General features: G+C 38.9%; 1 protein-coding gene across 1 annotated transcript in view; it reads left to right on the top strand.

The window, feature by feature from the left end:
- Positions 1–14014, top strand: part of taf3 (TAF3 RNA polymerase II, TATA box binding protein (TBP)-associated facto) — a 47587-nt gene that overhangs the window by 24485 nt on the left and 9088 nt on the right. The window contains exon 3 of the mRNA XM_056749322.1: positions 4949–6636. Coding sequence (XP_056605300.1) covers positions 4949–6636 — 1688 coding nt within the window. The remainder of the gene's footprint in view (positions 1–4948; positions 6637–14014) is intronic.

Here is a 14014-nt window from a genome sequence, read left to right as displayed (position 1 = left end):
CCCTGCAGTGAGCGCGGTCGCCACAGAACGAGTGAGAAGCTGCTCTTATCTCAGGCAATTAATCAGAGGGACTCATATTGCGGGACAATTATTCAAAGCTTATTCTTGAATAACTTACAGCCGGAAGCCTGCAGAAGTTTCCCCTGCCGGACGCGAAGGTCATGAGGGCAAGGAGACGCTGCAGGACAGAAAGTCGGCGGTGTGTTTGTGTGTGTTTAAGATAGATACTGCAGACAAGGTCAAAGTCATGGCAAACTTTACTTCTGCTGTGATTTATTTCACACCAGGGTGTTTATATTCTTTTCATTTCAATGTTCTTCTTTCTTTTCTGCGTTTTGATGTTTAATATTAATTAGAGATTCACCAATATTTGAGTATTCTAGTTTTGGTCGATTGTGATAATTACTTGTAATTTTAAAGTAATTTCAATGTTAAAGTGATACTTCACCAGAAAATGAAAATTCTGTCATCATTTACTCAGCTTCAAGTTGTTGCAAATCTGTATACATTTCTTTTTTTTTGATGAACACATGGAAAGATGTTTGGAAGAATTCTTATAACCAGACTTTTGCCCCCCTGGACTCCCATAGTAGGCAAAAATACAATGGTAGTCAAAAGTCCCCCAGAACTGTTTGCTGTACCACATTCTTAAAAATTTATTCTTTTTTTGTTAAAAAAATATAATAAAGTATTTTTCCTTTTCCTACTATGGGAGTCAGTGGAGGGCAAAATCCTTGTGGTTATAAGCATTCCATATATCTTCCTCTGTGTCCATCAGAACAAAGGAAGTTATACAGTTTAGGAACGACTGAAAGGTAAGTAAATGATGACTTAATTTAATATTTTGGGTGAAGTATATCACTTTAAGGTGGATAACTGCTTTTATGAGATTATTACTGTACATAGAATTTCATAGAATTAAAGCGTTTTACTTGTTTCTAAATTTAAAAAAATCAGGTTTCGTTGTAATATACAGTAAAAATAAAATGTTTATTACTTTTAAACCTGGCATAAAAAATAGTTTAGTTGGAAATGTATACCTTGAAATTGTCCATTTCCAACATTGACTTGATGATAAACACAAATATCGCCTGACACCGATAGCTCAAATAATTGTTATATTTCAGGTGATAAACTAGTATTGTGGTCATATCAGAAAATCCAATATCAGGGTCAAATGAGCAATATCATTATTTTTTACATCTCTTGTCTGGAAGCAAATATGGAATTTGACTTCACACTTTATAATAAGGTATACAAACTTATTAACTTAGTTTCTTGTTAACTTGCATATTTGTTTTATATTATTATAGATAAAGAACCTATGAATACCTTATTCTGCATCCCTTAATCCTACCTAATACCTATACCTAAAAACTACATTATGAGCAGCAGTTTTGAGTTTATTCAGGCTAAAGTCGTAGTTAATAGTTGGGTAAGAGTGAGAAATGGCCCCTAATCTAAAGTGTGATCATTATTTGTCTTGTTCTTATCTGCATAAGCAAACAAATGAAGAATAAAACACAAACATTGGGGCATACGAATCACTATTTCTTTGTTCATCACAAATGTAAATCTGTCCCTATGATTTGCACAAAAATAGCAGACCCTTCCTCTAAATCTTGATATTTAAATTTCACCTTTTTATAATTAGATTTATGTGTATATTAAGTTTGATGGGTAGCAGATTATTAACTTTCTTTACATAAACATTCATTGTTCTAATAATATTGGCTCAAGCTGGAGGCTTATGAGGGTAAAACCAGGACAAATTCAAATGTTAGCATATCAAATGTATTGAATAATTTCTGTACTATTCGTAATCAAGCCAGAATGAAATACGATTTTTTTTTAAAGATTTTTTGCGCGGTGTAGATTTTTTCTCCATTAAACACACTCCTACAGGTAGCTTCTTTTCAGCTATGCACACAACGCTCTCAGATGTTAGTAATTGTCCCACACAGAGGCTGTGGCGAATTGGAACATTAAAAGCATCTTATCTGGTCTCATTTAGCCCATGTCTCGCGCTCTCCATTGATTGGAGCCCCCAATAAACGAGCTGCCTTTAATTGCGGCTGCCTTTAATCCAACTTTTCCTTTTTAATGCACCACAAAGGGAGGGGGACGAGAAAGATATTAATGAAAGCAATACGACTTCCACGCACACCTTTACCTAAACAAACTATTTGTGTGTATTTGTAGCCATTTGGTTTCATCAGCCATTGGGCTTCAGTAAATTGACAGCTCTCTCTCTCTCTCTCTCTCTCTTTTTCTATCATCTCATTCACCCTGTTTCTTATCTCTCTTTTTTAATTACTTCACAATGTGTGCGTAAGCTTGTTTTCATTCCCATGTACCATTTTTGGCGCAGTGGCTCTCCGGCGTTATCACCCCCTGTCTTTAGTCTTATTCGCATTTGTAAGTGACACAATCAATTAAGCGCCGTGTGTTTATATGTATGAGTGTACAAATCCATGCTTTTCTTCAGCAGCGCCAAATAAAATAGGAACGAGGGGGTTATTTTAGATATCAGATGAAAGAGAAACTGGTTGCAAGTGAAAACAGAGCCGTTTCTCTGCTGGACGGCTCAGTAGAGGCCTGATGTCTGAAAATGATCGCACGCACGCAAAGATATCTCTCATTTCAATCCCTTCAGTAAGCACACATGCTGATTTTTATGAAATATGTAACACAAATGGGGTACACATTGGTATCATGTTTTTGTATTGAGACAAATTGGATAAAAATGTTTGATAAGCTGTTATGTATTGTGATATGTAACTGCAAGAAACATTGTTTTGTTTAAAGGCACAAAATATCTCCAACATCATTGTGTCTTAGATTTGATCTCACACAAATCAAGGTATTAAGAAATGTTTCATATTCTGATAGCAGAGTTGCGGAGATGGCAAAACTTGAAATAAAAATAAAAAAACTTGGTTAATATTGAATCCGACCTCCTGAGATGAACATCGACATTTACCGAAGGTTACGAGCCTTTATTCACTGATCTGCTGAATTGGAATGAAAAGGGACTTCACTTTTTTAACTTAAGGCTCTTATTTTGTACCCTATTCGTGGAAAGTACCACGTCCATCTTCAAATTCTCAAACTCACTTTCCTTCTTTTTATTATCTGCGTTAATTGTACGAGAAAAAAGAGAGCTCTTCTATTCCAGGAAGAAAGGAAACTGAGGATAGAGCCATAAAATGCAAATATCACCCGTGCTTCTTTTCCTTTTTTTCGTACAAATTAAATGTCAGCGTCTTGAAATACTGTCACTTTCCTTCATGCTGAGGAGGCGATGACAAATCCATATTCTTCCTTTAAATAAAAATTCTTATTACGCCGAGCGGCACGGTAATCACGCCGGCACAAAGCCTTCCCATGATTAACGATAGCAATTTAGTGTGCGAGAGGGCTGAGGAGAGCAGGAGCGGCCGACGCAGAAGAGACATCATCTTTATCATAATTCGTATCATAAATAACCGGTCCTAGCCAATCAGAGAGCAGCCGGCGTGTCATTCCCAAATAACCTTTGATAACTATTACCATTCTAGCGTCCGGAAGAAAGCCTAAAGTCACAATGTTATCTTATCCCCATTCTGCGCCTATAGAATACAACAATATTACCATATAGATTACACTATTTATAATAGAGAGTGTCAGAGGGCTCTGCCTGCACTTCCTGTTCTCCATTGTGGTGCAGAGAGTTGAAAAGTGTAGCAGTGGCCAGATTACCACCAGTTAACCAGAATCGCATGACCCTAGATGTGTGTGTATGTGTGCACGAAAGTGCTTGGAGATATTGGAGAAATATTTGATTTAACCAGAGATTGCTTCCGCACTCAGATGTGGGTCTGATGTTGTGCTTGTGTATCTTGTTCGCTCTGTTGTTCTGCTGTGTAATCACGTAAGGATGATTTTGATCTGTTGCTCTGATATCCACGGTCAATTCCACCCCGGGATGTTTTCACCCGGATAATATTTATCCTCTTTTCTTCACTGACTCCCACTTTATGATATTTCCACACCCTTATATGTTGTGTTTTCTACAATATATGCCAAACATGACTAAATTAGGTGTAATTTCTGATGTTTTCTGCGGCACACAACACTATTTAAGTTGCTCATACTGGTATGAAGTCCTCTGAAGTTAAGAGATGCCAGGGGTTGAACTTAGACTTGTCACTTGTCTTAAACCATTTGCGATACAGACATGATTGACAACTGGAATCTGATAGTGTGTTATGAGCTGTGCCGTTACTTTTCATATCTGTAATATTTGACAATATTCACCTAGATCAGTGGTTCTCAACTCTGGCCCGCGAGATCCATTTTCCTGCGGAGTTTAGCCCGAACTCTGATAAAACACCTGAACAAAGTAATCAAATCATTCAGCGCAAATCTATCGGTGTATGAGATTTTAGTACTGCGAGAGCGATTAAAGTGCAGATTGCTCGGTACGCAATTGAATTCCTCTCACGGTACTTTATTGTGATATGCCAAACAATCTGTGCAGCGCAACATTAAGTTGAACGTGTCTGTTCCTGAAGTCACTGATTAGCCTCTTCAGGTGTTGTATCAGAGTTGGGGCTAAACTCTGCAGGAAAATGGATCTTGCGGGCCACAGTTGAGAACCACTGTAGTAGACAGTTAACAATCGCATGGCGCGGCCATATCTAGGCGACAATATGGAGATGAGCTCTATACACTTGGACTTTGGCAAAGAAATAAAAATATCCACAAAAAACTATAGCAACCAGGATTCTTGGTCCTCATGCGGGTTACATGTGAGTCTGGATTGTCTTATTTTCTGATGCCATTCCCCAGACTATACCCCAATTTTGTATCATGTCCTCTTTCCAAAAAGAAAGAGTGATTCAGGTTGCAATTTAATTTACTGTAACCATATATGAAATTAATATTTTGTCTTTCTACCTGGCAGATGAAGAAGAGGAGGAACCTGTTCCTCCAGATATGGGCACTTCAGCCGAGGCCATGCAGGTCTCCCTGGGAGAGGAAGAGGACGGAGAGGAAGAGGAGAATGATGAAAACTGGCTCAGCCATCCTGAAGGACAGAGTCCCAGACCTGAGGGTCTGTTGCCTGCCGCCAAGAGACCTCGGCTGAGCACCAAACCTGGCGTTAGTCCTGAATGGAGCAACGAACCACGGGAACCTCTCAGTTCCCTCAATTCCCAGCACATGCCTAATTCCCCCTCACCTCCCCTTTCTCCCGAATTACCCCGACCGCCTGTGGCACCCCCTACGCCTGGACACAAGCCCAAAGTTCCATCACCATCTCCTGCACGACAGAAAAACAAGTCGCCCAAAAGAGCGGCCGGTTCTGCATCAGCTGGTGTGTTGGGGCGGCCTCTTATATTGACCCCACCAAAGACCAATCAGAAGTCAGGTAAGAGGTCACCTGCTAGGCCGAAAAGCCCCAGAAGTCCAAAACCAAGCCCTGCCCTTTTGGGGGCGGTTGGGCGTGGTTGGGGCATTCCTTCAGGAGAGGACAGTTCTCTTGATGGCCAGTTAAGAGGTCACGACACCGGAGAAGAGGATATTGAGAACTCTATCGCCGCCGTCATCGCTCGCGCTTGTGCGGGCGAAGATGGCACATCAGACCCATTCGCTTACGACTCCGATTCGGACAGTGATGAGCCAAACCCTTCAAAACCTGTACCCAAACATGTGCTTACCCACATCAAACCTCCACAAACTCTCTCTGGAAAATTGCCACCTCCGCCAGTTCCCCAACATCTCAGTCCACCCAGTCGCTGGACAATGGACGACTCTATAGACGAGGTCATCCGACAGGCCAATCAGATTCAAAAGCCAATTCAGGCACCCAGTCTATCACCCCCAGATGCAGATTCTTACCTGTCCTCTCTCTCAGACTCTCCCCCAACGCCACCACCCCCTCTCAAACCCCCCCTGGAACGAAAAGACCTGACGGCTGATGTTCCCCTGAAGAAGAAACTTAAGAAAGACATCAGGGCCAAGCTGAAAAAGAAAGACAAAGAGCGACTCAAAGAGAAAGGCAAGGACAAAGGCAAGAACAAGGAGAAGAACAAGGAGAAGAAGAGGGAGAAGGAGCGAGGGCAAGTGGAGGAGAACAAGATGCATTGGCCTGAGCTATCACTTGGAGTTGAGGAGCGAAGAGACAGCATCGGCGGGAAAAAAGAGAAGGACAAGCACAAGGACAAAAAGAAAGATAAAGAGAAGAGCAAAAAGGATAAAGAGAAACGAGACAAGGGCAAAGAGCGAAGCAAAGAGGAGAAGAAGATATCTCAAGGAGCCAAAGACATCGCTGCCGCCTCCGCGCTATTCAGCCCCCAGACCTGCCTACGTATCCCATCGATGTTGCCCCCTCTGCCACCGATACTCCCTGACAAACTGTTCCCACATCCTAAAGACGTCAAGACAAAAGAAAAAGACAAGAAGAAGGAAAAGAAAGAGAAGAAGAAAAAGAAAGAGAAGGAGAAAGATAGAGAAAAGGAGCGGGAGAAGGAACGGGAGAGCGAACGCGAACGGGCCAGGGAGAAAGAGAGAGATAAGGAGGAGAAGAAGAAAGAGAAGGAGAAGAAAGAAAAAACAAAAGAGAAGCCAAAACTTGAAAAAACAAGTTTAATGGTAAGACGCACCTTAACATGTCAAATCCCCGAACTTTGAAGCTACGTTTAAGCTTTACAAGCAGCTTGAATAATCGAAAGTTAAATTATTTAGCAACGGAATTAGGATCATATTTTTTATGTAGTGGCTTTAACAACTATACAGTAACATTAGATGCCTGCAAGACAACAGATTTACTGTATAACTACATGGTGTTCCTGAAATGTCTCACATTTACTGCTTATGAGCTTGATGTAAGGTTAGGTTTAAGAGTAATTGCACTGTTAGGATTAGGGGTTGGATTTAGGTTTTTGAGTTACATTAGCGGTAACGTTATCAGTGAATCAAAAGGTAAAGTACATGGTATATAAGGTCACCTATATAAAGTATAACCAAGGATAGTAGCTTACTTCTATAAAGCTTTAAACATTTTTATATAAAATCTGCAGTCTGAACAGTGAAACAACTAGTGAAAAATATAACTATAAAACACATTTTACACAAAGAAGGGTATCTAACAAATAAATAAGAAAAAATCGTTTGGATTCTGTAAATTTACCTAGTGTTGTTTTTGGCTGCCTGTTTTAATTTTAGTTTTAGTCTAGACTTGTGTCAAGCTGTCATTTTAGTTTTTATTATTTTTTGTCTTACTGTTTTAAGTCTAGTCAAGTTTCAGTCGACTAAAAGTCTTATTTAAGTCAGAATTAACCATGACTATTTTCGTCTTGTTTTAGTCGATGAAAACTGATGACATTTTAGTTTTAGTCAATGCAACTATTAAAAGGAAGTATTTGTCATAACCCAGACCGATTTTACTTCCAATATTCCTTATTAATAAAACAAATGGATGTGATTTCGCAAGTAATCTGGAAGGTTACATTTGCCAGCATTGCAAAGAACCAACAGGAAAAGAGTGACTGCCCTCAGTGTCCTGTAGTAGCAGCATACAGAATTGAGTAAATGAATGCAGACTTTTTTGCACATAGCACTGGAGCTAGAGAGGTTTAAAGTTTGGTAGCACAGGCCAAACAGTAGGAGCACAAGTTTAAATTGTTGGTTGTCATCATAAAAAAAAATTATGCAAGTGCAGTTCATCATGAAAAGCCAGGTAACAGACAAAAGACATTCATGTTACATACAGATGGATAAATTAGGGCCACATTATTTAACTGCAGTAACTATAGTAAACTGCAGTAAAATTCTTAGATACTATCGTGTGTTTGAACTTTACTATAGTACACAGTGTTTATCAATTTACTACAAGGGCACTACAATTTTCAATAGCAAATACTATAGTACACTAAAACTATTAACGGGACTTTTATTTTGACGGGTCTTTGGCAAGACACAGTTTTTCTGTTAGCCGATAGCTTCATTCAAACAGTAAACGTTCGTAAAATAAACTCTCAGAGCAACTCTGTAGATGAAGTACGTTCGTTCACATCCTCATACAGGGCAGACGATGATAAATCCTCGACCATCCCTCGTGTTGTATGTTAAACTGTGCACATAATTCACTTAAACACCCAGAACAGCCAGATCACATTTAAAAAACAGGATTCCGCTCTGCATCTAACGTTAGGTAAAAGCATCAGACTCATCTTGTTTTGGTCAACGAAATTTCATTTTAGCATAGTTTTTATTTTGTAAACTATATTTAGTCTCGTTATTATTCGTCAATCGCAAACAATATTGCATTATACATTTAATTACAGTCATCGTCACATGACCAGCATTTCCATGACCATCATAATTTTCGTTGAGGAAAGCATCACTACATTTACCGTTTTATACCAAAATGGAGCCAGGCAACTGGTAGGGAGATGTTAAAAGTGGTTTTATGTTAAGGGTTTGGTATCATTGAAATTGTATCAATTCTGAGTCAGATTCTGCTTATCGGTTCCCAGTTTCAATTCCAAAGTGGTCACATTCAGTGTTGCCAACTATTTTCAATGGAAAGTAGCTAAAGCCTGTGTGAAAAGTCACAAATATCCTAAATGACGCCAGATGATGTCACATGCTAAACATGTAGTATCTGACAAGCTTATAGCTTCAGGTCTGCTTCATATCTTTAAGCTCGGAGTTATCCTATACAGTGTTATATTAAAACAATACACCCAAAATGCACAATATATAGGTTCATTATTACTTATTTTTCTGTTTCTGTTGGCAGACAACCAAAATTATGTAAAAGTGAGTGAACTCGACCACTTAAAACTTCACAACAGCAGTCACCTTCGTTGAACTGCTAAATTCGATCTGTGTTCATGTTTATGCGTCCATACAGTCATCACCTTTTAAATCATAATTGATCAAACAAAGTCAATGAGTGATGAGTTCTTGGAAACACTGTTTGTGCATGCGTATCTCATTCACCGGTCAGTTAATGTCAGAATGTTTTGCTAAGTCGCCAAAGCTTATTCAAATGGTTGCTAGATTTGTCGCTAGTCGCTTTTTTAAAAATAAGTTGTGTAAGGGCTCAGAAAAGTCCCTAAATCTAGCAACGAAGTTGCCAAGTTGATATGGTAGATATGGTCATTTAGGCGGTGTTCACAGTTGCCTTTATTTATAACTCAAAAAATATTTTAGGGGGGAAAACACTTGCAATTTTGTGGTTACAAATCAAAGATAGCATTTGTGCACGAAGGCAGCTTAGAGAGACAGCCTTCGTAGGCAGCGTAACGAAAGTCTATTTTAATTATAAACAGAGAGCGTCTTTGAAATAACCAATCACATATTTAAAAACTACAATAATAATTTCTCGCTAGAAATGCAATCAGAAGTTATTGAAAGTGAAATTAAACTTACATTTATACAAAACTATGCTCATAAAGGCGTTTCGGCAGCCATTTTATTTTTTGAGCTTGAGCCTTCTTGACCAATCACATTCCTTGAATGTCATTGGGGAAACGACAGGTCTCTGTCATTGGTTAGCGGTGTTTTTGTTTTTTTTAGAAAAGTTCAACTTTTTTCATCCTCAAAAGACGCACTGAGTTGCAGAAAAAGACAGTGACGCTGGCTTTTAAAAAAGCGCACAGGACTGTTTTGAAAACATTGTTACTCCGTAGGATTCTAATGTAAAACAGACGCTATCAGCTTCAAAAAATGAAATCAAGTGTGAACACGTGCTTAGCCTGCTTTTTGACTTGTTTACAAAAAATAAGAATTTATGAGAAGTGTTTTAACAATACAGTAAAAGTGACATATTTGCAACGAATGGTAACCTATACTTTTCTACACTGTACTGTCTGGCAAAAACTATAGTCAGGCCAAGAAAAACATAGTGGCTTTGAAACGAGAAATATTGTAAAAATTAAAACTAATATCAACGACAATAACCAGAATAACAATATTTGAAGCAAAATGAATCACATTTATATACACAAAAAATATATTGTAGATAATAAGAATACATGTCAAACACCTACATACTGAAGGCTACCTTAAACTGATCTGACAAATGCAACAGCGTAATTTGTTGGAATTCGTAGGATCAGTGTGAATTAGCGTTTACTGTACATGTAATCCTCTTTGAATACAAACATCATAAGGCCTCATTGCATTGCCCATTCATAAAACTTCCACATGCATTCAATATGACTATCAGGTGCATCATAAATAATGAAAGACATAAGGGAATCACACAGATAGATTTACTAGCTGGCCTCGTTGTGTGTGTGTGTGTGTGTGTATCACTGTCGTTGTGTCCCTGTGTGTGTGTGTGTACATTTGAGATCAGAGGTAGATTACTGAGCTACATTTACATTTCTGTCTTTTCCGGTCGATTTGTCCCTGGAATCCTGTTCCTTGCGTGGAGCCCCCATACAGACGCACACACAATGGACTATCAATCTGTGTGCAAATCAAACAAGGGATAATACACCTCAAAGCCTCTGTTTACCCAATTCATACCCCATTTTAAAGTGTGTACGTGTCTGCGAAAAGAGCTTGAACGAAAGAGCACGTTAGTTCTTCTTTATCAAGCTCGTTCTCCAATCCTCTTTCACCATCCAGCGCCGATGATAATGTATGTACACCACATCAGAGCAGGTTGAATTGATTTGGGCTGCCGCCGAATTCCATTTTTCCCACTTTTCTGTCTCTTTTTCTTTCGCTACCTGAATCCCTGACCCCGGCACTCTTTTTGTCGTTCTCTCTGTCTCCCGCTGCCACTGGGAGATGGGATTGAAGAAGCGATTTCTCTCGTTCTCCACCTGCTTAAATCTTTCCATCACTTAAATTTTCGCCAAGGCTGCTTTGCCGCCATCCCGAAGAATAGAAAAAAGACAAGAGAGTGAGAGGAAGGGAAAACGAAGAGGTAGAGTCGAGGGGGCGGAGAGCCGAGGGGGGGTTATCAGTCATTGGCCTGAGGTATGTGTGCAAGGGACTTAAATCCCTAGAGATTAGCAGAAAAATGCCGTCGGTAGCAGTAAGGGGCTTTACGCCACTGGTTGTATTAGTTCAGGTGAAAAGAGTATTGCGTTTACATAAAACCGGACAAATCCAGCCACAATGCCAATGCTGTAGGACCACAATGCAATCTGCTATCTCTGGACCTTAACCACAACATCCTGTTCCCTGAGAACTGCCTCAGAAGTACTTCAGCCAAACAGGGAATTACAGAAATTGAGAGAGAAAGGAGATAGGGACAACTCAAACTCGATGATAGTGTAAGAGAAAAAATGCGTCATATTTGTTTGATGGATATTGTGACCAGATATGGATAGTATATAACTATAACTAAGTTTTCAATTACTTTTTTTTTTCATTATGTAGTGGTTTGGTCATCAGTCATGCTGTATTTCCTTTTTGCTATTGGTTTCAACAGATCTGATTTCGGCTTATTCGAAAATGATTGACTTTATATGATTTTGAGGCAATATGAATCAGCATTCACAGCAAAACATCTGTGATCTAATGTCAATCTGTGTTAAAGGGGTGTTTCACCCCAACATGACAATTCTGTCATCATTTACTCGACCCCTTGTCATTTCAAACCTGTATGACAAATGAAAATACTTTGAATGATGTTGGTGACCGAACAAGGGCAATACCCAATCACTTCTATTGTATGGATACAAAGTCAATGGGGACTAGGGATGGGAATCTTTTGGTACCTCACGATTCGATTCATATCGATTCTTGGGGTCACAATTTGATTTAAAATCGATTCACGGTTTTTCAATTTTTAATAACGATTCTTCCTCAAAATTCGATGTGATATATGTTTGGATTTTATTCCATTTTGCTGGAATGATGGAGTTCGATTTGAGTCTTTACGCTTAGTGTTTTCAAAATACTTCACCTTCGCTTTAAAAAGCTTGCATATTGCATACGCCTTGTCAAGCTCCTTCTAAACATAGAGTTGATCAAATCCAAAGTATTTCCAAAAACTTGCCCTCGCTAAAAATGGGAGGGGCTGTATTTCACCGCATCGCTCTCGCTCTAGCCTTTTTTGTTTCCGACAACATCAACAATTGTTATATCAACTAGAAAATAGATTTTTTGAAATCTGTGGATCGATAAGAATCGATAGAGGACTGAACTGCGATTCATATCTGATTCGATTTTTTCACTCATCACTAATGGGTACCATCATATATGCATATATATATATATATATATATATATATATATATATATGTTGCCTCATGGGGACTAGAGTTTGAACGTTAAAAAGAAAGCAGAAACATTGGGAGGAAGATACCCAATGGTATGAGCCCTCTATTTAGAATTTTCTCTTTAAAAGTGTCCTGTTGAATTTTGATTCAACTTCTTCATTCTTTCTAATCTCCGCCCAAAAGCACTGACTCTTTGCTTAACAGCACAAAGAGGACCTTTGTAGCATACTAAATTGTATTGTGTTATATGGTATTACATACTCATACATTTTCAAGAGTTCTCGTTATCGACGCTTTTGCTCATAGCACTTTTAAACAGTAAGGTCGTTTTCAGTGCCGCGCTAGGTTTACAATGCTTTACATCCATTTAAAAGCTGATTAATCAATTTGCGCAGTGCCGCAGCCATCTGCGGCGGTGTGGGCGTGCGATGTGCGTTTGAATGAGCCAAACTAATCGCGATAGGAGCAGGTTAAGTAGGACGGGGCGCTTTTGGGGAGAAAGACATTGCTCCCACCTCCTCAACCACTTAAAGACTAATTAACATAAGCAGATAGTACTATCTCGTCCTGCCATTGTGGGTCACCCTGAGTGTGTGCACACACATTCGGTTACACATATGCACATACACACACATGCGCAGGCCTTATCGTCAAGACACACGGCCTTAGCTCCTTCCTTAGGGAGGAGGAGAGGAGTGTACTTGCTCAAGTGTTGGACGTCATTTCCCGGTGGTCACTCTGAAGTTAGTAAATAAGGTCCCTTCTTGCATGTTTCAAGTGGGAGGTCGCAACCTAACTACTTGTATTTAACCTCAAACTTTTAATAGCAACTTCCTGAAATCAGTGTCATACGATGTAGGGATGTGAGAATATTTGTCAAAAAATGTGATATTAATAAGGATATTATTAAGCATGATTATCGTTGCAGTAATATTGTGAATAGTTCGGTGCAGCAGTGTCTGCTTCACCCTCAACATTGTAGGTGGTGGTTTTACACCTATTAACAAAATGAAAGATATATATTTAAAAACCAATAGCCATCACGATAACGTCATTGTGAATTCTTTGGGCCACGATAATCTTATTGTGAAAATCTGATATTGTGACAGACTTAATACCAAACAGGTTTTGCCAAATTTCTGTTTCATAGTAAAATAACCCACATAATTGGTCCTAACAGCATACTTAATCAAATACTATTATAGATTTTGTGTCAATTTACAACACGACCAGCACATTAAAAATCAAGCTTAGTATCTAATTCCCATAATGACGCACAGAACAGGGATTTTGGGGCATAAAATAATACTAGTGCAATGGCGAGCACAAACCTTAGTAAATTGTGTTGCGCGATTTTATAACGGATAATGTACAGGCAGCAAGTTGTTATTACAAAAATAAGCCCTGAACGTGTGATCAGACTTGTATTACACTAAGGGGGCTTATAACAGCCGGCTGCTTGTACATTATCCCGCTTATTAAACGTGAGAAAAAACTGGACATGAAATGAGTATTTGAAATATTTGATTAGCTCCTTTTTACCGAATGCAGACCTTCCGTGAGGAAAAACAGTTTACATTCGGTTTTTAGGTAAGAAACAACATTCAGATGTCACAAACAGGCAATTTGGTTTAATCAATTGCAAATATTATCTCATATTTGTTATTAAAGGTGCAATGAACTGGGCTTGTTTATTGTTTTAAAGACTTACATCAGGTCTACTTATGACGTCCGCGTGGTTTTTACATTCAGAAACATCCCAATCAATAAGTAGCAGG

Source organism: Triplophysa dalaica, chromosome 5 (assembly GCF_015846415.1).
Source record: "Triplophysa dalaica isolate WHDGS20190420 chromosome 5, ASM1584641v1, whole genome shotgun sequence".
Taxonomy (NCBI): Eukaryota; Metazoa; Chordata; class Actinopteri; order Cypriniformes; family Nemacheilidae; genus Triplophysa; species Triplophysa dalaica.
The sequence above is the reverse complement of the archived record's forward strand: the minus strand, read 5'-3'. Positions and strand labels throughout refer to the sequence as shown.